General features: G+C 53.8%; 1 protein-coding gene across 1 annotated transcript in view; it reads left to right on the forward strand.

Moving 5' to 3' along the window:
- LOC129644120 (ankyrin-1) overlaps nucleotides 1-26,267 on the forward strand; it is a 102,466-nt gene extending 76,199 nt beyond the window's left edge. Inside the window, exons 37-44 of the mRNA XM_055569529.1 lie at nucleotides 8,814-9,372; nucleotides 12,395-12,707; nucleotides 14,713-14,755; nucleotides 16,460-16,740; nucleotides 17,723-17,806; nucleotides 18,721-18,861; nucleotides 19,104-19,237; nucleotides 25,836-26,267. Coding sequence (XP_055425504.1) covers nucleotides 8,814-9,372; nucleotides 12,395-12,707; nucleotides 14,713-14,755; nucleotides 16,460-16,740; nucleotides 17,723-17,806; nucleotides 18,721-18,861; nucleotides 19,104-19,202 — 1,520 coding nt within the window. The 3' untranslated portion in view covers nucleotides 19,203-19,237; nucleotides 25,836-26,267. The remainder of the gene's footprint in view (nucleotides 1-8,813; nucleotides 9,373-12,394; nucleotides 12,708-14,712; nucleotides 14,756-16,459; nucleotides 16,741-17,722; nucleotides 17,807-18,720; nucleotides 18,862-19,103; nucleotides 19,238-25,835) is intronic.
- Nucleotides 26,268-26,963: the final 696 nt, after the last annotated feature.

Below are 26,963 nucleotides of genomic sequence, written 5' to 3' on the forward strand. Positions count from 1 at the left end.
CTAAAGTAACCTAGAATTCTATACCCAGCAAAAATAACTTCCAAAAATGAAAGCAAATAAAGACATCGCCAGACATACAAAAACAGAAGGAAGTCGTCAACAGGAAGTGACTGCTACAAGCAATTTTTTTTTCATAAAACGTCCTTCAGGCCAAAAGAAAAATGACACCAGAAAGAAATATGGATTTACATGAACGAATGAACAGTGCCCAAAATGCTAACTATAAGGATAATACATAATTTTCTCATTATTTAAATCTCTTTAAAAGATAACTGTTTAAACAAAATAATATAATGTTGTATTTATAACATATACAAAAGTGACATGTATTACAACGATGGTACAAAAGTTTAAAAAGTTGAGAGAGAAAAATGGAAGTATATTATTGTAAGGTTCTTATACTATATGCAAAGTGTTATTGTGTCACTTAAAAGTAGACTGGGGTAGTTTAATGATGTATGCTAGAAGCCCAAAAGCAATTCCTAAACTACTCAAAGAATCATAGCTAATCAGCCATCCAAAGAGATAAAATGGAAATTTTCAATTAACCCAAAAGAAGGCATAAAAAGGGCTTCCCTGGTGGCTCAGCGGTAAAGAACCCACCTGCCAGTGCAGGAGACATGGATCTGATGCCTGATCTGGGAAGATCCCACATGCTATAGAGCTACTAAGCCCATGTACCACAACTACTGGACCTGTACTCTAGAGCCGGGAAGCCGCAACTACTGGGCCCAAGCACCCTAGAGCCCCTGCTCTGCAACAAGGGAGGGCACTGCACTGAGAAGCCCATGCACCACAGTTAGAGAAAGACTTGTGCAGCAGCAAAGACCTAGCACAGCCAAAAATAAATAAATAAAATTTTTTTTTAAAGGCATAAAGAAAGGGAAAAGAGAACAAAAAACTGATGGGACAGAAGTAGAAATTAACAAATGATAGATTTAAACCTAACCACATTAATAATCTCATTACTGTAAATTATCTAAAAAAAAAATTAAAAGGCAGATATAAAGGTAAATTTCAACTATATACTGCCTACAGGAAATGTCTTTAAGTATAAAACACAAATCCCTTAAAAGTCAAAGGGTGAGAAAACATAAACTATGCTAACGCTAATCAAAAGCAGACTGAAGTGGCTGTAGTAATATCAAACAAGTAGATGTAAGAACAAAGAATGTTACCAGGGATAAAGAAAATAATTTCATAAGGATAAGCAGTCCATCAAGAGGGCATCGCAGTCTTAAATGTTAATGCACCAGTAACATAGCTTTAAAATACATGAGCAAAATCTGAGAAAACCACAGTGAGGAATAGACAGGACCACAGTTATAGTGGGAGATTTCAATACCCCCATCTTGCTAATTGATAGAACAAGTAGAAAAATGAGTACCCAGATAGATTTGAACAGCAGTCATTCACCTTGACCTGATTGACATTCATGGAACGTTCCACCCAATGACAGCAGAATACAGTCTTTTCAGTTGCGCCTGGAACAGACCAACATAGAGCATATTCTCAACCAAGGGCCCCGACCCCTGGGCCACAGTCCACCTGTTAGGAACAGCAGGATTGAGTGGCGGGCGAGTGAGCGAAGCCTCATCTGTATTTGCAGCTGTCCTCAATACCCGCATCACTGCCGGGGCTCCGTCTCCTGTCAGAGCGACCGTGGTGTTCGGTTCTCAATAAATCGAATACAATAAATGCAATGCGCTTGAATCATCCTGAAATCATCTCCTGCACCTGGTTCATGAAAAAAACTGTCTTCCACGGAACTGGCCCCTGGTGCCAAAAAGGTTGGAGACTATTGTCCTAGACTATAAAACAAGTCTTGATAAATATCAAAGAATTTAAGTCATTCAATGTATATTCTCTGACCACAGTAAATTAAATTACAAGACAATAACCAAAAGATACGTAGGAACTCTCAGACATTTGGAAGCTAAATAATACACTTTGAAGTAACCCATGGGTCAAAGAAGAGAGCAAAAGGGAAATTAGAGAGTATTTTGAATGGAATGAAAATGAAAACACGTGATGTCAAAATGTATGGGATGCCAGCAAAGCAGTATTAGGGGAAATTTATAGCACTAAACATCCACATTAAATGAGAGAAAAGTTCTCAAGTCAGTTACCTCAGCTTTGTAATATTTTAAGATATTGTAAAAAGAACAAATTAAACCCAAAGTAAGCAGAAGGAAGATAATAAAGATCAAAGCAGAAATTGATGAAACTACAAACAGAAAACACTAAAGAAAATCATTAAAACCAAAAGCTGGTTCTTTGAAATGATCGATAAATTGATAAGCACCCAGCCAGACTGATCATGAAAGAGAAGAAAAGAATTGCCAATATCAAGAATAAGAGGTAATATCACTGAAGATTCTATAGGAAGTAAAAGCATGATAATACTATGATAATTTTATTCCAGTAAATTTGAAAGCATAAGTGAGATTGACAAAGTTCTTGGAAAATACAAACTCAAAGCTCACATAAGAAGAAAGAGATACTCTGAATATAGTGAAGAAATTAAATGCATAATTTAAAACATTCCCACCAATTTGTAAGTTGGTGCAACCACTATGAAAAATAGTACGGAAGTTCCTCAAAAAACTGGTTGCCATGTAATCCTGCACTCCTACTCCTGGGTATATATCCAAACAAAATTATTATTTGAAGGTGCATGCGCCATAATGTTTGCTGAAGCGCTGTTTACAGTTGTTGAGACAAGGAAACAACCTGTCCATCAACAGATGAATGGATAAAGAGGATGTGGTACATATATACAATGGAGTATTACTCAGCCATTAAAAAGGATGAAATAATGCCATTTGCAGCAACATGGACGGACCTAGAGATTATCATACGAAGTGAAGTAAGTCAGACAGAGAAAGACAACTACCATGTCATGTCACTTATATGTGGACTCTAAAATATGACACAAATGAACTTATCTATGAAACAGAAACAGATGCAGACATAGAGGAAGGACGTGTGGTTGCCAAGGGGGAGGGGAGCTGGGGAAAGGGCGGACTCGGAGTTTGGGATCAGCAAATGCAGGCTATAATATACAGGATGGATAAGCAACAAGGTCCTACTGTGTAGCACAGGGAACTAGATTCAACATCCTATGATAAAACAGAATGGCAAAGAATATGAAGAATATATATGTATATAACTGAATCACTTTGCTGCACAGTGAAAATTAAGACAACATTGTAAATCAACTATACTTCGATAAAACAAATTAATAAAAAAAGAAAACATTCCCACCAAGAAAACTCCAAGCCTAGATGACTTCACTGGCAAATACTACCAAACATTAAGGAAGAAATAACTCACTCAGAAAATTTTAAAGGACATAATATTTCCCAGCTCATCCTATGAGGGCCGCTTTACATTTTTGGTCAAAAAGAAAAGGAAAGAAAGAAAGCCATTAAAGAAAAACTACAGACCGATAAGGAGTGAGCATTTATGCAGAAACTCTAAATTTTAGCAAATCCAAATACAACACTATTTAAAAGGACAATGCATCACGATCAAGCGGGGTTTGTCCAAGGAATGCAAAATAGTTGAATATTCAAAAATAAATCAGCATCTGGTTTTGCATGTAAGGAGCATGGATGTCACCACACCATGCTGACAACAAGTAAAAAGCTAAACACTTTGAAAAATCAGTAACTCTTCTAGAATCTTTAGGAGAAGTGAGGACTTAGGGCAAATTAGTATCCCCCAAATTGGACAGTCTGATCGGTGAATATGAAGAGTAGCAATTTACTGGAGCAGAGACCTAAAGGCATCTACAAAAAAGCCTGAAGCTAACATTACACTTGATGGGGAAAGACTGAGTGCTTTCCTCCCACATTCAGTGACAAGACAGCCATGTCTGCTCCTCCTGCTGCTGCTTTTTTTCTTTTCTTTTTTTAAATATTTATTTGTTTGGCTGCACCTGGTCTTAGGCCACTCAGGTCTTCAATCTTCCTTGCAGTGTGTGGGATCTCCTAGTTGCAGCATGCGATATCTTGTTCCCTGACCAGGAATGGAACCCCGGCTCCTGCACTGGGAGTGAGGTGTCTTAGCCACTGGACCACCAGGGAAGCCCCACTGCCCCTGCTTCTGTTCACCACTGTCCTTGAGATGCTACTGGTACAATAAGGCAAGTAAGAGAAATAAAAGGCAGCTAGATTGGAGAGGAAGAAGTAAACTGTCTTTGTTCATGGAGAACGTGATAGATATAAAAATCCAATGGAAGCTAATAAATGAGTTTGGTGAGGTTGCAGGATACAATTTCAGTATATAAAAAAATCAATTGAATCCTATATACTAGCAGTGTAAAAGTACAAACTGAAATTGTAAAAAGAATAGCCTTTACAATAACATTGAAAAAACAGAAATACTTGGAGGTGAATCTGATAAAAGATGTAGAAAATATACACTGAAAACTACAGAACACTGCTGACAGAAATTAAAGAAGACCTGAGCAAACTCCAGGAGATCGTGGAGGACAGAGGAGCCTGGTGTGCTGCAGTCCGTGGAATCGCCAAGAGTTGGATACGACTCAGCAACTGAGCAACAACAAATAAATGGAGAGATCCACTGTTCTCATGGGTCAGAAGACTCAGTACTGGTGTCAGTTCTCCTCGAAATGATCGAAATATCTGATGCAGCCCAATCAAATCCCAGTAGGCTTTTTTGTGAAAAGTGACAACGTTGTTCTAAAATTTATATGGAAAAGACCTAGAACATCCAAAACAACTTTGAAAAAGGACAAAGTTGAAGGATTTACAGTGACTTCAAGAAATGGCAACCCACTCCAGTATTCTTGCCTGGAAAATCCCATGGACACAGGGGCCTGGGGGGCTATTGTCCATGGGGTCACAAAAGAGTCAGACACGACTTGGTGACAGAACAAGAAGGTTTATTACAAAGCTACAGTGACCAATGCAGTGTGGTATTGCCATAAAGATAGATAAGTCAGTGAGTCCAGACATAGAACCACACATACAGGAACAACTGATATTCAGCAAAGATAATTCAGTGGATCATTTTTACCACATATCATGCTGGAGCAATTGGACATTTATATGCAGAAATGAACTTTGATTCACTTACATCATATACAAAAATTAAATCAAAATGGATCATAGGTTAAATGTAAAACCTGAAACTATAAAACCTTTTGATTAAAACATAAGAAAAAAAAAATCTTAGAGATCTTGGATAAGGCAAAGATCTCTTATATGTGATACCAAAAAGCGCAACCCACAAAAGAACAAATCAACAAGTTGGACTTCATCAAAAACATCTGCCCTTCAAAATGCACTATAAAAAATGGAAAAAAAAAAAAACCAAGCTACTGATTGGGAGAAAGTATTGGCAAATAATCATCTGATATAGGACTTGTATCCACAATACATAAAGAACTCTCAAAACTCAATAATAAAAAAACAACCCAAGCTTTAGAATGAGCACAAGATTTTAACTTAACCAAGAAGATATACAAATGGCAAACAAGCACACAAAAAGATACTCCGCATTATTAGTCATCAGGGAAATACAAATTAAAACTATTGATATAAGGAGGTACACTACACAGCTGTAAGAAGAACTAAAGTGAAAAAGACTCACCATACCAAGTGTTGAGGATGTGGAGAGCCTGGGACCCCCATGCACTGCTGGTGGGAATGTAAATGGGCCACTTGGGAAAAAACTTTGGTTGTTTCTTGAAAAGTTAAAGATATCCCAACAGTGTGACCTAGCCATTCAGCAAAAACAATGGATGAATTGTCAATACATGCAACAACATGGATGAAATTAAGCTAAGTTAAAAAAACACAACAACAACAACCCAGACACAAAGATTCCACACTGTATAGCTCCATTCAGATAAAATTCTGGCAAATGCAACTAATGTAGAGTGACAGAAAGCAGATCAGTGGTTACCTGGGGGTAGGGTGGCGGAAGGAAGGACTGCAAAGAAGCCTGAGGAAAACTTTCAGGGATGATGAATGGCCCCCTCGTCACTGTGCTGATGGTTTGTTTCATGGGTGTTTCCCTGTGTCCAAAATTATCAGATCATCTACTTTAAATGCATGCATTTAGGGCTTCCTCCATGGCTTACGGAGTGATAAAGAGTCCGTCTGCCAACCTAGGGGACACGGGTTCAATCCCTGGTCCAGGAAGATTCCACATGCCACGGAGCAGCTACGCCCGTGTGCCATAACGACTGAGCCTTTGCTCTACAGTCTGGGAGCCACAGTTCCTGAGCCCACATGCCTCAGCTGCTGAAGCCTGCGCACCCTGAAGCCTGTGCTCCACAGCAAGAGAAGCCACCACAATGAGAAGTCCTCGCACGGTAACTAGAGAGTAGCCCCCATCGCTGCAACTAGAGAAAAGCCTTCAGAGCAACGAAGACCCAGCACAGCCAAATAAATTATATATATATATATATATATATATATAATCTGCATTTATCATATGCCAACTGTACCTCCATGAAGCTATCTTTAAAATATTGTATTGGCAAAATCTAGAACCACTCTGTGTCCCTTAAGCAAGTTGCTAAATCTCTAGTTTCCTCATCTATAAGGTAGGAGTAATGTTGTGACAAATAAAAATAACATGTTGGATATATTTTCATGAGAGAGAACTCAATTAGTAATGGTAATAATGGAATAATGCTTTCAAGAATAATAACAAGAAGAAAACTAATTATGTGATTCTGAAATGGCCTGCTCATCTCTACCTGCAGAGATTTCTGTGGAGGGTTGGAAGGCCGTGGCCCTGGTTTTCCAGTTCGGTCATAATCTCACACATAATGACTTGGTGTCACTATTGTGGGAGGCTCCGATGCACATGTGTCCCCTACCCTCTGCTTTGTTCTTCCCAGTTTGGCCAGAGCTGGGGGGCTCCCTTGGTCCCTGTCACTGCACAGCCCTCCCGCCAGCCCACACCACCCCCAGACACCATGGTTTCTTCCTCCTTCTCCTAATTTGGGGATGCAAAACCACGTAGACGTGTAGGAGTCTTGTAGATCAGGCAGGAGGAAAGCTCCCATGGAAGATTAGGAGAGTCAAGCACGTAGCTCGCTTGCCCGCAACCTTGCGCACCTGTCCTCATTGGCCGTCGCCGTTTCACAACTTATGGGCCAGGTCATCCATCCTGGTTCCAGTGTCCCTCCTGATTCTGAAGGCTCTGCACGGGGACAGTCTTCTTGTCCTCGGAGTGGACAGTCCCGGGAACCAGCTGGGGAGATCGGGGGTAGGTTCAGAGATGGAGGATCCAGGTGAGCTGGAGTCATTGGGAAAACGTCGTGAAAGAAAGAGGACGAAGAGAACCTGCGCCTGTGTGTGTGTGTGTGTGTGTGTGTGTTTGTGCGTGCGTGAACGCCTGTGTGTTTATAGTCCCCAACCCTTTAGCACGTACGGGGCCTGCCATGGAAGCAGACCTCAGTATTTTTTGGTGGGAGACGTGAGTGAATGAGGACAGCTGAGCTCTGTCAGAAGTCTAGCAGCTGGAGGGCAGGAGCTGAGGCCCAGTTGGGCGTGAGGTGGGCCAGTCTGGCCAGGAGAGGGGCTAAAAGCCTGGACGCAGCAGAGGGGGCCGAGTGACGTCCGAGTGGCTGGATGGAGAGTGTGGACACTGTGTTAGGGGCCTCTCTGGGCTGCTGGAAGGGCCCCTGGAGGCCCTGCAGGGCAGCCCCACCCACGCCGCAGGTCCCTTTGGGCTCTGCCGGATCTTCAGAGGTTGTGGGCGCAGGCGTACTCCCGGGGCCCCAGACTACCTGGACCCAGTGGAGAATTTTGTCTTCTAGCCTTTCCCCTGCCTGTGGATCAGCACCGGCTCCAAAGCAAGGGCAGCGATCCCCTCCCTCACCGCAGTTAGAAGGGGCTGAGGCTCCTAACACACACACCTATCTCACACTCATGCCTGCGCCCCCACAGTATCCTGACATCTCCACACCAGACCCAGTCAGGAAATTGTCCGAGGTCAGGGTCCTGGCACGTCCCCAGGGAACAGGCGTGGGACCAGGCCGCACGTCAGGGGCCCAGGCCCTCCGGCTCCCCGCCCACGGGCTCACGGCTGACCCGGCCGGAGCAGGCAGACTTGCGAAGGAGCAGTGATGTGCCTGGCACCTCGTGGGCCCTCTGACCCGGCCTCCCGCTGTTAACCCTGGAGGACCCCCCCCCCCCCCCCCCCCGCCAACCTCGGTGCCACTTTAGACCCTTCCCAGTTCCTGGAATCCATACGCCGCTGCTTGCAGACGGCTAACCCCATCCCAAACCTCCTCGGGGTTTCCCGTTTGACCACCGCGCCGAGGTATGCGGATGCTCTCTGTGCTCGCCAGACCCCCACCCCCCACCCCCGGCAGGGGCACAGTCACCCACAGTGGCTCTGGGGTTGCCCCCCTCCCTTGGAGGTGCCTCCCTAACAGAGCAGCCCCCGCCCAGAGCTGTGCCCAGGGGACGTGGGTGCAACAAGAGAGCAGCCCCTCCTTCCGCGTGGCTGTCGGAAGGCTCGGGCGCAAGCCTTTGGATCAAGGCGTTTTGATCCCTGCTCTGGACTCGGAAGAGCAAGCGTTCCATCTTCTTCTCTTGGCGTCCAGCCCCCACCTCCGGCTTGCCCCGCGCCCTGTGCCCCAGAGCCTTGTCATCTTGCCCACGTGCCTGGGCAGCAGCCGCAAGGCTTGGGCAGCCCCGCCCCGGAATGCGCATGCCCGATCGTGGCCGAGCCTGTGCGTGCGAGTGAGTGGCCCTGCACGTGCGCACGCGTGACGGAGGGCGCCGCTGGAGCACGTCGTCCTCTGTCTGCCCATCCAGGTTACTCGTCGCTGCAGGACGAGCTGCTGTCCCCTGCCTCCCTGCACTACGCGCTCCCCTCTCCGCTGCGCGCAGACCAGTACTGGAACGAGGTGGCCGTCCTAGACGCCATCCCCTTGGCGGGCACGGAGCATGACGCCCTGCTGGAGATGTCTGACATGCAGGTGTGGTCCGCGGGCCTCACGCCCTCGCTGGTCACTGCTGAGGACTCCTCTCTGGAGTGCAGCAAGGCTGAGGACTCGGATGCCACCGGGCACGAGTGGAAGCTGGAGGGGGCGCTCTCCGAGGGACCCCAGGGCCCCACGCTGGGCTCTCTGGACCTCGTGGAGGACGACACGGTGGATTCAGATGCCACAAATGGCCTTATCGATTTGCTTGACCAGGAGGAAGGTCAGAGGTCAGAAGAGAAGCTGCCAGGTCATGAGAGGCAGGAGGACTCCACAGGTGCAGGGCAGGACTCAGAGCGTGAAGTGTCTCTTGTTTCAGGCCAGCAGAGGGTACACGCCCGCGTCTCAGAAACCCCCACCGTGAGTTGGGCGACGGACTTGAGCCAGGACAGGTAAGGGCAAGGGCTGGGCTGCCGGGCGGGGTGCCTTTTGCCATCCCGGGCTTCCGGGGGGAGCCTGTGCCTAGCAGCGAGTAAGGGGGAACTTTTATATGCTGCTGCCCCTCAAACCTTGTGTGCCAAACGCCCTGGAGGAAATAATTCAGTAAGGTGCCAGCTCGCCCCTGCGCCTCCCAGCCGGCACGCAGGCCTCTGTGTTGTGATAAAGAGTGGAGCTGCGTCTGCAAAGGCCAGTCCTTCCCCACCCCTCCTCCAACTCCGGTGCAGCCACCAGGAGAAAGGCTGGGGGCGTTGGGATGGGGAGAGCGATTGTCAGGCTGGGACAAGCCACGGCCCTGGCAGTTCAGCAGAGCCGGGGGCCCTGGGCCCGGTCATTGCTGTGTCGATTGTTGAAAGCAAACCATAATTGGAAACCTGGAAGCTCCAGGGCCCAGGCAAGCGGGTGGGCAGTCACAGGGCCTGCATGTGACGGAGCTGATAAGGCTGCCCTTTCTAGTTACGCCTCTCCGGAGGAGTGAGGCCAATTGGGCTTATCTGGGCGGGACAGAGCATCAGCTGTTGAAGATGGTTCCTCTCTTGGGTAGCTCCTGGCCACACTTCCCGCTGTGAGAAGGCCTGGGACTCGGCCAGGCTGGCAGTGCAGGCGGAAGGGCCTCGTGCGCCTCGGTGGACACAGAGTGTCCAGGCCACGTCCATGCGATGGACAGCCCGCCGCACCCTGGCGCTTGGGCTAAGTGCAGAGGGGTCTTGGGGCGAGAGCGAGACAGACAGATGGACGAGTGACAGGTATCACCGTGGCCTCTGGGGCTGACCCAGGAAGGGCGTGGCCGAGGCCCTGTCCTCCCTGTTGCTTTTCTCCTCAGTTTCCCCCAAGCACACGGTTCCTGTGCTCCCGGGAGGCCGCGGCCACCCCCGTGGAGCTCAGGTCCAGCCTGACCATGGGAAACCTGCTCCCCTGTCCCCTTCCCACCCGTGTCCCCCTCCCAGAAGCCCTGGCAGATGGCACGTCCCCAGGGAGGAGCTGCTCAGTGCGGCCCCATCCCCCAACAGGACGGAAAACAAAGCCGTTTGGGAGACAGGATAGCCGGGATTCATTCAGTGCCCCAGACAAACCCTTTGATTCTTGAGGAAAACTGGGCAGGCTGAGCGGTGAGGACCCAAGGTGAAACTGGGCCTCCCAAGCACCTGTAGTGGCCCTTTGCTCAACACGCGTGGACTGGATGCCCGTGTGTGCTGGCCACTGCACCGCTGTGACAGCAGCGTCCCTAGACAGGGACCGGGGCCTGGCGGCCAAGCCTCAGGGCATGACCGGCGGGCTCTGTGACCTGGGCCAGCCCTCCCGTGGGGACAGATGGATTTCATTCATTCACCCGACAGTGAGTATTGAGGCCAGCTGTGTGCCAGGCCCCTGTGCAAATGCCTCCAAGCCAGGGTTGTGGCCTTAAGCAAAACACTGTCGCCACCCGCGAGACATTTGGGTTCTTGTGCAGCAGTCCCCAATCCTTTTTGGCAGCAAGGACTGATTTCGTGGAAGACAGTTTTTCCATGAAGTGGGGGTAGGGGGGGGTCGTTTGGGGATAATTCAAGTGCATTGCATTTATTGAGCCCTTTATTTCTATTCTGATTACATCAGCTCCATCTCAGATCATCGGGCACTGGATCCTGGAGGTGGGGGCCCGTGTTCTAGGGAGGGGAAACTGACAATAAACAGATAAAGTAAATGGAATGGAAAGTAATTTTAAAAAAGAAATGCTCATTAGTGTCAAGTGCTGAAAAGAAAAAATAAAGCAGGAAAAGGGGAGGTTGGAATTATAGAGAAGGCGGCCAGGGATGCCTGAGAGTGACTTGGAGGAAAGACGTAAAGGAATTCAGGTGACGAGCCCTGTGAGCATCTGAGCAGAGGTGCCCTCAGAGGCCCTGTTGGTGCAAAGGCCTCAGAGCAGAGCATGCCCACCGCACTCCAGGGACAGTGAGGAGCTGGCTGCACCTGGAGCAGGGTGATCAGGGAGATGGTGGGGCCTGACATGGCAGGCCTTGGGGTCCTAGAAGGACTGTGGTGCTTCTTGGGTGGGATGGAGAACCGTCGGAGGGTTCTGAGCAGAGATCCAAGGTGATCGGGCCACAGCCGGATGCGGCCAGGGGTAGACGCAGGGAGATGAGGTGCAGGAAAGTGACGTGGACCCAGATGGTTGGCCAGGAGTATGACCAGCATGACGCTCAGGATGTATTTTTGGAAGTGGAATCCCAAGGATTTGCTGGCAAATAAGATATAGTGATTGAGAGAAGGGGGGGTGTCCCAGAGGACACAGGTGTCCTTGAGCTGACACCTGCAGGACCCAGGGCGCCGTCTGCCGCAGGGTGGGGAGATGGCTGCGGAGGGCCCCTCAGTGAGGACTTGAGCCTGCGAGATGCCCAGCAGAGACCTCCAGGCAGGTGTCAAGGAGGCTGTCGGACACACAGGCCTGCAGCTCAGGGACGAGCTGCTGGGGACCCGCCGGTGGGCTTAAAGCCACGGGTTGAATGACCTCACCTGGGAAGTGGGTATAGACAGGGAGAGAGGTCTGAGAACTGAGCCTGGACCCTTCCAGGGTCAGACGCCGGGGAAGTTAGGAGGAGACACAGAGGACACTGGGAAGGAACAGCCGGCGAGGGAGGGAGGAGCCGGCACGTGTGTCCCTGAGGCTGTGGAAGAGCCTGCTTTGAGGGGCGGGGGGGTCATCCCACCTGCTGAGCTCTGCCGTGAGGACTGTGGGGTGGGAGCACCATGGAGGGGCTGGACGGCGGGTGTGGGGACCCCTGATGACCGGACCATCACGGGGCCGCAGAAGCAGAGCCGTCCACTCAGAGGACAGGGCCCAGCGGCACCGGTGTCCGCGTCTCTCTGGACGGGGCAGATGCTGTGTGATGGTTCACACCCTCCCAGCCTCCAGAGGGCAGGGCAGGCTCCGGACGGGGAGGACCCCCGAGAGAGGAAGCTGGGGGTGACCAGTGTCCTCGGTCTCTTCCCGGGGGCCAGGGTGCACGACTGGGATGCGGAAGGCTCTATCGTCTCCTACCTGCAAGAGGCTGCACATGGCTCCTGGCCGGAGGTGGCCCCGCTGGGCCCACACTTACTCCAGAGAACGGTCGGTGGCTCACCGGAGCTCGAGGAGGGCCCGGGGCCTGCGGCTGAGCAGTCCGAGGTCGGCAGGGAGCGGAGACCGCCCGGCCCCCAAGAGTGGACGCAGGAGGCTGGCAGCACCTTCTCCCTCCAGGTAAAGGTGGGTGCCCTCGGGCAGGGAGGACCAGGGCCCCCGGCGTCCACTCACTCGCTCAGACCCCCGCTGGGAGTGGTTTCTCTTTAAAGGCTGGGGTGGTGGCTTCTCTTTCTGTCTGCCCACCTGTCAGCCTCCGTGACCCCTCTGAGGACGGGGAGGGGCTCTCCTTGATGGGGTTCCAGAGACTCCCAGGCACACCTATGGTGCCCCCTTCCTGCTCCCCACCGCCGGCCGCCCTTCATAGGCCCAAGGTGGTCACAGGATCAGAGGGGGGCTCTGTAGTTGTTGTTCAGTCTCTCAGTCGTGTCTGACTCTTTGTGACCCCATGCACTGCAGCACTCCAGGCTTCCCTGTCCTTCACTATCTCCCTCAGAGCTTGCTCAAGCTCATGTCCATTGAGTCGGTGATGCCATCCAACCATCTCATCCTCTGTCACCCCCTTCTCCTCTTGCCTTCTATCTTTCCCAGCATCAGGGTCTTTGGAGGGCTGGTTTTGTTTTCTTTTTCCGTCATGTTTTAGGAAGAAGGGCTTAGAACCCAGAGGCCCGGCCGCTGGCTGATTTGGGTCTTACCCAGTCTTTGGGGCCAATAACCAGCTACTCTCCTCCAGGCCCCTGGGTCCCCTTGTGTAAATGGGGTAGAGAAAGGATTGTCGCCAGGGTTCCCTGGGGTCTCTGTGTCCATGCGGGTAGACCCCCGTGGGGACAGGCTGGGACGGCGGTGGAGGGCGGGGGCGACCTCTGCGCAGGCTGTGGCCTCCACCCTCCCTTCAGTCCCCGCTACTTACTTTATTTATTCCGTTTTGTCTTGACTCCCCATTTCCGTGGACATCTCTTTCAATGTGTTTTTTGAAACCTTTTTGCATTGTGAAAAATTACAAATAGATACAAAACCAGGTAGGATAGCCTATCACCTTCCAGCACACACACTTCCCCTTGACGTTATCTTGAAACTAATCCCAGATGTCTCATGATCTTGCGTGCATGCTCAGTCGCTGCAGTAATATCTGACTCTTTTCAATCCCATGGACCGTAGCCCACCAGGCTCCTGTGTCCATGGGATTCTCCAGGCAAGAATACTGGAGTGGGTTGCCATGCCCTCCTCCAGGGGATCTTCCCAACCCAGGGCTCGAGCCCAGGTCTCCTGCATTGCAGGTGGATTCTTTACCGTCTGAGCCACCAGGGAAGCCCAAGAATACTGGAGTGGGTTGCCATTCCCTCCTTCGGGGGATCTTCCCAACCCAGGGACCCATCCCTCCTCTCTTACGTCTCCTGCATTGGCAGGCGGCTTCTTTACCACTAGTGCCACTTGCAAAGCCCGTTATGATCTTGACATAATTTTTTTTTTAAATAATTGTATTTATTTGTTTACTTTTGGCTGCGCTGGGTCTTCGTTGGCACGGACTTTTCTCTGGCTGCGATGAGCGGGGGCCGCTCTTCCTTGCAGTGGCGTCTCTTGTTGCTCAGCACAGGCTCCAGGCGTGTGGGCTTCAGTCGTTGCCGCTCACGGGCCCTGGAACTCGGGCCCAGTCTTTGCGGTGCCCTGGGTTTAGTTGCTCCGCGGCACGTGGAATCTTCCCGAAGCAGGGATCGAACCCGTGCCCCCTACGCTGGCAAGTGCGTTCTTACCCACAGAGCCACCAGGGAAGTCCTTGACATCGTTTTAGTTTGTGTTTGTATGAAGCGGGAGTCATCACTCTGTAACATGTATCGATACTTTTAGCACATGCGTAGCGTGTCCTCTGCATCTCCCTGGTCCCTCGTCTTCCATGCACACATGTCCTCTTCCACCCTCCCCTTCACTGCCAGCTTCTCCCCTCGCCCCTGTCCCAGCCCGAGCCTTGCCGGTACCTCTGAGGACCCCGGGACCGGGCGGGCTCCACCATGGCCGGGGCTGCTGGCTGCCAAGAGGTGCCAGGAATTAAACAGGGTTTTATTTAGAAGCCGTCCCTGACAAGGACACGACTCCGATGGCCGGGCCGCTGCACCCGTTTTTAACCCCAGGCCACCCTGTGCATTCTTGGTGGTCAGACTGCACCCATTTCTGCCACTCCTGGTCATGCACACTTGTCCCAAAGCACCAGGCCCACCCCCCCACCCTGGGTCTGTGCCCCCCACACCGTGAGTCCTGGGGATGACACCGCCCAGGAGCCTGTCTGTGCTCGGCTTTGTGGGGAGGGGGAGGACTGGAGAGAAGGCAGGATCCTGGAGAAGCAAACCCTCCAGGGTCATTGTGCCCAGCTGCCTCGTTTACAGATAAGGAAACTGAGTCCCAGGAGGCCCGGTGTCAGGGTGGGGAGAGTCCCAGCCCTCCCGGTCCCAGGTCCCCATCTAGGGTGGATGGGAGGGTGGGTGAACTGTCTCCTCACGGTCTCCTGGGGCCCCGGGGAATGATCAAGAGGCCTGTTTAAGGTGACAGCGTGCAGAGCACCTGTTGACTGGTATTTCAGTAAGCCTCAAAGCTCAGTGGGGGCTGGGGGGTGGTGGTTACTGTAACTAGGGACCTTAACCTGGAAGGCAGCCAGCCCCTCTCTTCGGCCCGGTAGGCAGCATCTGACCTTGGGCTCCTGGCCCAGGCTTGGACCCAGGGCTCAGGGGCCCCCTACATGTGCCGTGTCTGCATCCCTGGCACTCCTGTGTTGCGATGAGACAAGTCATTAACCTCTCTGTGCCTCTGCTGCCCTTGCGTGATGTGGGAACACCAGAGACACGACGGTGTTAATGTAACCGAGTTGATGTGTGAAAGGGCATGCAGAGCCCCACCTGGGCAGTGGGCTGCGTGGGGTGAGGGCCGTCATAGTCCCTAGCGGTGGGTGGGCTCACAACTCACCCCTCATCTTGACGGCTGTAGAAACCGAGGCCCAGAGGAGCGCCCCCCCGCAACTCCTAGCCACCCCGCTAGGCCTCCAGCCAGCCACCCTGCTAGACCTCTGCAGGGTCAGGGTGCCAGTCCTGATTCTGGTTCTTCCTGCCATGCCCGCTGCTGCCCAGAGAGGAGCAGCCCTGTCCTGGAAACGGGACTCCTTCGAGCCTCAGCTGCTGGGCTGCCTTGCAAAGCCAGGCCTGCAGAGGCGAGTTGCAGGCACCTGGTTCCTGGCCCTGGCGCTGCCAGCCCCGCCTGGGGAAGAGCCATGAAGGAGAGGCCCTAAATAGACACACTGGGACTCACTTGCATTTAGGGTGGCTGCGCCGCCTAAGGCAGGGCAGGGGGGCCACCGAGGGCCGCGGGGCGCATGAAATCACATGGGCTCCCAAGGCCCCCGCCACCAGTGCTGGACGCCTGCGCTCCTGGGGCTGACCACTCACCCCGGGGGGTGCTATTTTTGAAACAAACCCTGCACCCTCCAGGGTGTTAGCTGGCTCCACCCCACGAGCAGGCCAGTGGACATCCCTGTGGTCCTGGCGGTAGCCGCCTAGGACACACACCAGGAACTGCATTCTGCAGACGTCTGATTTTTTTCCCGAGTCCTGAATGGGACCCTTTTCCTGGGCACAGCTAAAGCTGCCTCTGGCTGGCACAGGGGCGGGCTCTCGGTGGTGGGGGTGGGGGCAGCGTTGTTCAAAACGCCCTTTAACACGCACGTCCGGTGCCTGGGACGCACACACCTGCCGGCTTCCCTCTGGCCCCGCTGGACAGCCCGGGGCAGCTGGCTCAGGAGCTAGAATTACTGGGGCCTGACGTCAGCCAGGCCGGGGGCAGAGGCGGGCGCTCAGCCGGGCAGACGCTCGGGCGGCAGTTCCACTGTGGGGGCCCTGCAGCCTCCCGTGCACGGGGGAGAATGGAGCGGGTCCTGGGGGGCCTCCGGAGTCCCCGGGGAGAATGAGCGGCCGGCCCCGCCGCCCTGGCTCCGCAGGCCCTGGAGGCCTGGGCTGGTGAGCAGTCAAGGATGTGGACCTTCGTCACCCAGCTCCTGGTCACCCTGGTGCTGCTGGGCTTCTTCCTGGTCAGCTGCCAGAACGTGGCGCACATCGTCCGGGGCTCCCTGGGCTTCGTGCTCAAGCACGTCCACCAGGAGCTGGACAAGGAGCTGGGGGAGAGTGAGGGGCTGAGTGACGACGAGGAGACCATCTCCACCAGGGTGGTCCGGCGCCGGGTCCTCCTGAAGGTAACCCGGGGTAGCGGGGGTGCGGGGAGCGCCAGTCCGGTTGCCCCGCAGGAAGAGAGGTCAGGCGGCCTGGCTGGGAGGCGCTGGGGATGTGCAGGCCGGAGCTGGGCGGCACTTCCCCGCCCTCCCCACCCCTCATCCCTCACGATGGTTGAGAAGGATCCGCTCTGGGACTCAGGAGGTTGGCCCTTCTCCTGCTTCTGTCCACAACCAGCTCAGGGAGGCAGAAAGACCCCACCGCGGGGCGCGAGCGTCTGTGGCTGGGGTGTTCTTCCCCTTAAAGTGCTGTCGGAGTAGACGCCAGGCTCTCCCTCCCTCTCCTGGGAGCTCCTCCATCAACCTGCATCATCGCTGCCCCTGTTTTCCCCACTCCAGGGCATGATGGCAGGGATCCGTCACTCAGCACTCCCGTGAGCCTGGGCTCCCCTCCCGACCTCAGGCCCAGGGCCCCCAGGGGGGCCGCCCTCCCACCCCCCACCCCCGGCCTCAACTTGGAGCAGCCACTGGAAGTCAGTCCAACTCACTTCTTGCTGAGTTGTGGTTTCCTGCCAGGGTGGGGTCTCATCAGACTCTGGCTGCTGCTGCTACTGCTAACTTATTTCCTTATTGGGCTTCCCTGATGGCTCAGTGGGTAAAGAATCCGCCTACAATGCGGGAGACCCATGTTCAATTCCTGGGTCGGGAAGATCCGCTGGAGAAGGGATAGGCTACCCACTCCAGCATTCTTGGGCTTCTCTTGTGTGGCTCAGCTGGTTAAGACTCTGCCCGCAATGTGGGAGACCCAGGTTCGATCCCTGGGTTGGGAAGATCCCCTGGAGAAGGGAACGGCTACCCACTCCAGTATGGCCTGGAGAACTCCATGGACTGAATAGTCTACGGGGCCGCAAAGACTTGGATGCGACAGAGCGACTTTCACTTCCCCTTTCTTTCCATCTCATCCCCCCTTATCCATCTCGAGTTTTCTCCCTTCCTCTGATTCCAGGGGAATGAGCTTCAGAATATTCCAGGGGAGCAGGTGACAGAGGAGCATTTCACAGATGAGCAGGGCAACGTCATCACCAAGAAGGTGGGTGCAGAGTCCCCCCTGAGCTGGGCAGAGGGCTTTGAGCTCACCCTCAGCTTCTTACTACCCTAACAGCAGGGTAAGCCCGGCTCAGATGGGATGGTTCGGGTACCTGCCGCAGTTCCAGACGTGGCGGTCCTTACTTTGCCTGATACAGCCTGAGCTCAGCTGGGGCGGCTGTGTTCCAGAAGGACGGGGCCCTGTGGATACAGCCCAAACCTAGTCCTGTGACGCCTGGCCCTGAAAACAGCTGTGCCACAGCAGTGTGGGGGTCCCCATGGGGCTTCCTGAGATAAAGAGGATGTGAACGCATGGGGTTGGCCGCAGGTTTACACCAGGAGCCGTGATTCTGCCGGACAAGCGCTGTGCTGGCTGAGGCTGAGCGGTGTGGCCCCAGTGCACACGCTTGGTTGGAGCAGGGCCCGGTCTTTCCTTTCACATGAGAAGCTTCATGCTTGTGCATGTTCTCACCTTCCCACTCCTTGCACACGGTCAGTGCAGAGCAGACAGTCTTTGGCATATTCAGATGTGTGACTAGGGAACAGACAATCAAAGGGACAGACATGCCCTCCCCGTCAGGGGCTCACCGTCGTGCAGGGAAGACAGTGTAAACGTCCGTCACACACCAGCAGGCAGAATGGACCCCATGGGCTAGAGATGGAAGTCACAGCGTCAGACCCACTTGTCCCTGAGCCCCGCTGAGACCCCCCACAAATTCCAGGCCTTCTGAGACTGCCCAGTGCGGGCTCCCCATCCAACCAGAGGGATCAGAGGCCGCCCATGACCTTGACCACAGGGAAGGGCACCTGGGGCCACAGCCCGTGCCCACTGCACCACCCTCTGGGACCTGCCCCCTTTCAAGCTCTTCCTCGGCGGCTTCCCCAAGCCCCCTCCTGCCCTCCCTCTCATTTTTCCAGATCGTTCGCAAAGTCGTTCGCCAGATAGACCCGTCCGGAGCCGATGACACCCAGGAGCTCGAGGAGGTGATTTCCAAGGGGCCCCCGGAGGACCCTAGTGAGATGGAGGCAGACATTGATTCCTTTATGACTCATGCCAAGGTACTGCTGGGGCCGCGGCCTCCCAGTCCCTCACCCTTCGGAGGGGCCGGCCCTTGACCTCCGCTGCCCCCTGCGCCAGCCCGCCTGGGGCTCTCCTCTCATCTGTCTGCCAGCTCCCCCTCGAGCCTCCTGGCGCTGGTGGCCCCGCTCCCGCCACCTCTGTAGGGTGCCTGTCTTCTCTGGCCATCCCTCCATCTCTCTGTGTGATCTGTCCTGCCTTCTGTCTGAACTGCTGTCTCCAGGTGGAGCTGAGAGGAAGTGGCCTGCAGCCGGACCTGATAGAGGGCAGGAAGGGGGCTCAGATAGTGAAGCGGGCCAGCCTCAAAAGGGGGAAGCAGTGATCTCCAGGCCCTCTTGTGGAATGGCCTCTTTGGAGGTAACACGGACATCAGTCTTGTCTGCATGGCCCGGTCTCCCGCCGCCCCCACCCCCAACCTCCGCCACGGCCGCTCATTTCACATCCCTATCCTTCCGCCAACTCCCGCCTCTCCCAGCATGAAGTGGGAGGACCAGGCATCGCTGTGGTCTCCAAGCTCAGACTCCCGCTTACTAACAGTGCCCTCTGAGCCGTTTCCTCCTCGAGAGAACCGTCACAGCCTCTGCTGACCGGTTCCTCGGGAGTGCAAAAACAGACGCAAAAAAAGCTTCCCTGAGTGAGGAGCACTGGGGGCATCTCCGTAGGATTGTTATCCTGGAAGCCCAGCCCAGCAAGGGAGCCTGGGGTGGGCGGGGGGCAGGGCCTCGGAGGGCGCAGTGGGGTCCGCTAGTTGTGAGGTTTCAGTGCACGTGCCCAGGAAGATCAGGGCGAGGCCTGCAACCCAGCTGTGCCTTGAACCCGGAATCCAAGGCTTCCATCCTCCTTGGTGTTTACTGAAGTATGTGACTCCTTGGCTTTCTAGGAAGAGGCAAAGTTAACAACAGGAGGCTGTAGGGGTGACGGAGGCTGGGGGCGGGCGGTGCCTGGGCGTGATGTGAAGTGCGGGAGGGAAGGAGGCCGAGAGGACGAGGCGAAGGCTCTCCGGTGTGCTGAGCAGTGCTGGGCGGGGGGCTTCGAGGCCAGCTTGGACCTGCGTCCTCCCTGACGGGTCCTGTACTGAGCTGCCCCGAGGCCCTTCGCTGTGCCCAGCTCGGGTCAGCTCAGTACCGGGCGCGTCGGGGTGGGAGTCGGCCGGAAGCAGGAAGCACGTGGCCCCGGCGCCCTCGCGCGCACAGGGTTGTTGTCACTTACACCCCCAGGGCCTGGCTCTGGGCCCGCGGCCAGCAGGCTCGCTTTCTGCACTCGGCAAAAAAAAAAAAAAAACAAAAACGCAGGGCTGCTGTCTCCCGAGCCCCCAGAAGTGCTGACTCTGGGCTTCCCTCAGCACTTGGGGAGCAGGGGCGGGGAGTCTGGCCCATCCAGTCATAGGATAAAATTAGACCTGACTTCTCAGCAGCTTAAGGAGGTCACCACGTTAACCCCTACACTGCCAGGGTCCCAGCGGGCTGCTGGTTTAGAGCATCAGCTGTGGTCAGTCCTAGAAATAATCTAGAGGTCCAAATACTTTGAGAAAGCAGAGCAGAAGGCAGAGGACATTCTTGGGCCTTATTTTGTGTAGGGCAGCGACGTTTGGCTCGGGTTCTGCTGATGTTCCTGAACAGGAGACAGGTGGCCCAGACTGCAGGCGAGGGGAAGGACGGGACCTAGACATTTTGGAAATTTTTTTCTTTAGATCTGCAAAGTGGCTGAACCCCGACCCCCCCCCCCCCACACACACACACGGGAGATGCAGGTCCAAGACCATTGGGCGTGGGTGGCGGGGTGCGGAGCGGCCAGGCTACTGCCGAGGGCTGAGGCTTCTGCCAGGAAGAGGCCAGGAAAGTGTGCAGTGCTGGGGCCAGCGTGGAGGAGGCTCCTGTCTGGTCCCAAGAACCCAGGGGACAGCCTTCAATGCTCTACTCCCTGTGCAAGACAGACTGCAGACAAGACGAGGAAGGGGGTGAGGGCTCTAAGTCCTTCATGCTTTGCTACCTGCCACTTGCAAGCTTGCACAGGCCCCTGGGGTTCACAGATTCCAAATAATTGCTAACTTGCACAGTTGCCTACTAGCTACAGTTCATTGTAACCCCTAAACCCAGCACACCCAGCACTTCCCTCCCAGGGCCTTTCAGGGACGTGCAGGGGGTGAAGCACTGAGTCCCCTGCGGGCCTGTTCCCAGCAGAGGTCAAACAAGGTGACCGTCTCTCTGTCCCTCTTTCAGATCACACTCAGATCCAGTGTCCTTTTGGTGTCTATTTTGTGTCACCTTTTTTAATTTTTTTTTTTCATCTTTGTGCTGTTGGTGGGTGATTTCGCTGTTATAAACGGTCCTGCCTGTCTAGTGTCGCTAAGAGCAGCAGGGCTGTGATGGGCCGAGTGGAGGAAATCCGTGTGTTAGATGAGCTTCATTCAGTCATGAGATAAAGCTCTGCAGGACACGAGTTCAGTATTAATAATGCAACAATATCCAGTTGACCCTTGAACAACTTAGGACTTAGAGGGCGCTGACCCTCCAAGCAGTTGAAAATCTCAGCAGTGCTCTGTCTGCCTGAAAAAACAAAGGCTTTGATGAATGACTCACCCCCAGGGCAGGAAGCTGGAACAGTCTGGATAGAATCCTGGGCTCAAACCCTGGTTCTTTCAACTCTACGTGCTGTGATCTGTAACCCAATATGAACTTGTTCATTTAAAGATCCTGTGAAATGAAAATGCAAGTACTATATTTATTGAAAAAGAAAGCCAACGTACAAGTGGGTCCGTGCAGTTCAAACCCATATTGTTCAAGGGTCAGTGGTACATTAAATATGTTGTCTTTGATCAGAAATACACAGGCTTGTGTGTTCATAGGTTGAAAAACATGTCATGACCAGAGGCTGGCAGGAACCCTGAGCAGCATTTTGCTGGAGAGCAGTGGTCCATGCCTGGCTAATTCAGGGGTCCTGGCGACTCGAGAGAACATGCCCCCTGCAGACAATGAGAACTGACTGTTTGAGAGAGAGTGGAAGCTGGGCAGGGGTCCAGGGTCCAGGTCTGGCTCCTCCAGCTCCTCAAGCTTCCGTCTCCCACGGGGAGGATGAAATTACTCCCTCTGAATGCATGTCACTCCGGTGCTGTTGTTGTTTAGCCACTAAGTTGCGTCTGACTCTTTGCAGCCCCATGGACAATATAGCCCAGCAGGCTTCTCTGTCCATGGGATTTCCCAGGCAAGAATACTGGAGTGGGTTGCCATTTCCTTCTAGGCTTAAAAATAACCATGGTAACCGTGAGGGCAATTGTGAGGAGTAAGGAGAATACAGGGTGTATCCTGGCACTCAACCAACCGCAGGTCTTATGTGCAGCGTGACCCAGGCAGGTCAGCTGACCTCTCCAAGCCTCGGGTGCCCCAGCATCTTCCCCTTGTAGGGTGGTTGTGGCGACCTGTGGGTTTGCGATGGGGAAAGGGTTTTCTAAATTGTCCAGTCCTAGTCCACTGATTCTCAAAGTGCCACCCACACCCCTGTGTCGCCCTCATCCGGGCGCCTGGTGACAGTGAGACTCCCGGCCCTGCCCAGCACTACTGAGCCAGTCCTAGAGCTCAGGACTGGGGCAAGCTCCAGGGACTTTGACGCAGACTGAAGAGTGGGTTAGTAGGACCCATTCTGGTTTTTCTTCCCAAATTGCCTAGAGATCCTGTGGCACAGTTGTAGACTTGATGCCTAAAAATGAGCTGAGATGAGATGGTGACAGTTGGTTCAAAGCAGGGGAACAGCCCAGAGGGCAGAACACCCCAACCCCCGGTGCCCACTTCAAGTCTGCCCCTATCCCGCCTGCCCTTGGGAAGGATTTTGCATGAGTTCTGGCAGGTGGAGGAGGGAGCTTTCTAGTCGCATTGAAGCATCTAGATAATCGCTGTGGAGTCAAGCCTGGTCAGTGTGCAGCAGGCAGTTGCAGCTGGTGGGTTTTGCTCTAGGTCCAAGAATCAGGGTGTCAGCGCTGCCAGGGCACAGCAGGGAGCAGGCAGCCTATGCCCTCTAGGTTAGAGGTGCCCAGCTGGGTGCTGGGCAGTGCCATGCATGGGATAGCTGTTGCTTTTTTTGTTTCCTTTTTCAAGAGACACTTTCCATTCAGACACTGTGGTTGCAAGGCCTTGTGTTAGCTCTGAGGAAAGAGAGTATTTTAATAGTAAATAAGTAACAGTTAGCCACTTCAGTTGTGTCTGACTCTTTGCGACCTCGCACCACGCCCCTCTGTCCATGGGATTTCCCAGGCAAGAATACTAGAGTGGGTTGCATTTCTTTCTCTAGGGGATCTTCTCGACCTCAGGATCGAACCCAGGTCTCCTGTATTGCAGGCAGATTCTTTACTGTCTGAGCCACCAGGGAAGCCCAGGTATTTTAATAAGTGAAAGTTAACCTATAAAGAACCCACCTACTGTTGCAGGAGACCTAAGAGACTGGGGTTCGATCACTGGGTTGGGAAGATCCCCTGGATAAAGGAATTGCCACCCACTCCGGTATTCTTGCCTGGAGAATCCCACGGACAGAGGAGCCTGGCGGGCTATAGTCCATGGGGTCGCAAAGAGTTGGACACGACTAAAGCATCTTAGCACAGCACAGTCTCCGTAGGAGGAGACAAGGAGGGCTGAGGTCATGTTTTGCTTACTTTCCTCTTTTAAGTGACAGTCCACTCTCACCCCCAGCCTCCGCAGGTGTGGAGCCTGGGGCTTCAGGAGAGAGGAGATACCCCCAGACGCAGGCAGGGGTGGGGGCCGGTGGCACACACGGAGAAATGACATGAGGGAAAGAGCCTGACCTGCCCAGCCACTTGGAGCTGCAGGAGGCTGTTGTCTTAGCGTTTTGGGGGGTGAGACCTTTCTGGAGGGGCACCCAGGGCAGTGGCGACTGGAGGTCCACACTCCCTGGCCACCCCTGCCGCTGCCGGCTGGTCCCAATGCCTCCTGGAGCTGAGCTCACCCAGAGACAGGAAGAGTGATTACCCCAGAATCATCCCTCTCCGCCTTGAACCTTCTCCTCTGCTCTGTGTCAGGGCCGAAGAGCGGGAGGAAGATCCCAGTTTGTCTTCCCCAGGCTCAGGACTCTGTAAGGGCTCTTACGGGCACAGCGCTAGGGTAGGCACTCTGGAGCCCACGGGAAGGGTATGTACGTGCACGCTCAGTCGCCTCAGTCGTGTCCGACTCTTTGCGACCCCACGGACTGTAGCCTGCCAGGCTCCTCGGTCCATGGGATTCTCCAGGCATGAACACTGGAGTGGGTTGCCATGCCCTTCTCCAGGGGATCTCCCTGACCCAGGGATCAAACCTAAGTCTCTTACATCTCCTGTATTGGGAGGTGGGTTCTTTACCACTGGCACCACCTGGGAAGTGCCCCTCACAGGAAGAGTAAAGGCTGGCTACTGCCCTCAGAGTGTTGATACTCCAGCCAGGGAGGTCAGCAGACGAGAGACAGGACAGACAGGACGGAGCGTTTCCAGATCCTGACCATGGCGGCATTCAGTACCGTTCAGTGTCCTGAGCGCTTCCTAGATGGTTAGCTGTCCGGAATCACAAGAGTCAAACGAGCTGTGTCCTCCTCGTGGCCTCATTTTACAGCAAGGGAAACCGAGTCCCTGACAGCATAAGTAACTTGACTGAGACCACGCAGCAGGAAACCGGCAGAGACAGGAGCTGAGTGCAGGCAGCCTGGCTTCAGAGTTCATGCTCTTAACTTGACTGTTCATTACATGCCAGGCAGTGACACGAGACGGGAGAGAGAAGGGGAGCTAGAGCTTTCGGGAGGGCTTCCTGGAGGAGAGGGCTGGAGGGCAAGGGGCCGAACTTCAGCCTAGAGGAAGGTGGATGGCGTCCTTGATGGAGGAGCCGAGGTCAAAGGCAGGCAGCAGCAGGCATGGGGTTTTGTACTCCGAGGAGGTGGCTTCGCTAACAGGGACACGGGCCGTGGTGGAGGGGTCCCTTCCAGGGCGACAGCTTGCTCACGCCATAGCAGCAGCAGGCCTGGCTTTTTGGTCTGGCAAGGAGCTTAAGCCTGCTCTCCATCCCTGGGGAGCCACTCGGGGCTGAGTTCCCCTTGGTCACCTCCAGCTTCCTCCCCAACCCTGGCTCCTGTAGGACCCACAACGAGCTCCCTGCCTGGAGACAGCTGTGCCTCAGATGAGTTTCTGCCTTTCTGTATCACTTTTGGCCCCGCTTAGGAGGCTGTCAGCTCCTCTTCATGTTAAATTCCTACAGATAGAACCCCAGGTGGCCGATCTTGCAAACTTGGAGTTTTACCCCCACCAGCCTGGAAGACGCGGCCCATGGGGTGGCAGGCATGCCATGTGGCTGTGACTTGTAGGCTGCGGAGTTCAACTTCACTCGGCTGGCACAGCTGCCGTCTTCCATCCTGATAACACCTCGTCTCCTGGGGAGAAAGCCTCTGGTTTTCAAAGACCTCTTGGCCCCAGTCGAGGCTGTCCATCCACAAGACACGGGGAGAGGAGCCAGAGGCTGCTGATAGTAAGAGTCATGGACAGAACCAAAGTGGCACTGAGGTCCCTTGAGGCCATGAGCTCCCAAGGCTATGCCCACTCCATGCAGGCTGGCACACAGGAGACACCTGTGCCTGTTGGCTGGACTGAACTGAACGAGCCGGGGCGGTGCCACCTAGCCCGGCCCCTCTCCTGGGGGCTGGGTACACGGGGGGCCTCTCCCCAGGTGACCATGCCGTCCAGGGAACTCATCCGAGGGCATGGAGCTAGTGGCAGTCTCTGGGTCCGGGAGTCGGCCTGTCGGGGTTTCAGGAAGGTCCTCGCGGGGTTCAGCACCTTGCAGCTCCTGCCTTGCTTGGGGAGGCCGCTTTTCCTGATTCACTCCTGCCCGGGGGCCACCAGCGCAAAAGCTCAGGATGGCGGGGGTTTTTGTTTTTTTTTTTTGCTGGGGTTGCGCCTCTTCTAAGTGACTCCTTCTCTCTGTGTGTCCCCCAGGATCACACCTCGACACCTAACCCTTGAACTTCACATACTCTGCCACGCACCCAGGAGGAGAGCTGGCCCGGAGGCCCCGCGCACATGTCCCTGGAGGCTGACGGCATGACCTCTGTAAGGGACTTCCTTTAGTCACCTATTCGCATGAATGACTGTAGACGCATGACCTACAGTCTTCAATCCTGCCTCTAGCGACGGTGGATCTCTGCGGGGAATGTGGACAGAAGCAGCCAGAGGGGGTGTGCAGAGAGAGAGAGGGACGCAAAACGCGCGCAGGAGAGCGCCAAGGCAACAGCAACACAAGGGCTCTTTTGTGGCTGGGATGAGATATTTTTTAAATCATTTCAATTTTGGCTTGTTACAGGGTACTTTTTTTTTCCCCCCAGCCTCATTCTGTAGGAAATCCATGTGAGCTTCCTGGAAAGGGGCGGGGGGGGGGGGGGGGGGAGGGAATGAGCTTCCTGAAAAGGGAAAAAAAAGAAAACTAGACATGAAATCAGTTCCACACCATTCATCCCTTGCCCTCATCCGCCAGCCTTCTGCACCCACACACCTCCATGCTCCATGTGTGACCATCCTTGCCCGTGGACCGAACCTTCCAGAACCTTCCAGAATGTGCTACACGGCATCAGGAAACACATACATGCCCGCACATGTACACCTCTCCCCTCTGCTCAGTATACACACAGATTTTACTGTGATGTCCGAGGCTGTATAGACTCTCCTGTGGATAAACTGGATTTTTTTTTATGTTGTCTCTCTCTCTCTCTCTCTCCTCGCCAGTATTAATCATCTTCCAATGGAAAATCATTACCTTCAGAATGCATTCGGGGGTTCCTTGTGTCAGGGACTTAAGAATCTGAGGCGAGGACCCCCCAGGCTTAGCTGCAGGGCTCCAAGGGAGCCAGCGCCCCATCCGGAAGGGTCTTTGCTCTCAGCCGGGGGAGGGCCGATGGCTGTCCCAGGATTGCACCAGCATGTTCAATAGAGAAGAGGTTTTCTATACCTTCAAGCACTTCTATCCTAGTCTGTGTTCAAAGTGTAAACTGTACAGTAATCAAGCCTTGTGTATATGAAAAACAATAAATACTATGCAAACCAATAGAAACACTTTAGCAGTATGTACAG

The sequence above is a fragment of the Bubalus kerabau genome, chromosome 2 (assembly GCF_029407905.1).
Source record: "Bubalus kerabau isolate K-KA32 ecotype Philippines breed swamp buffalo chromosome 2, PCC_UOA_SB_1v2, whole genome shotgun sequence".
NCBI classification, from domain to species: Eukaryota; Metazoa; Chordata; class Mammalia; order Artiodactyla; family Bovidae; genus Bubalus; species Bubalus kerabau.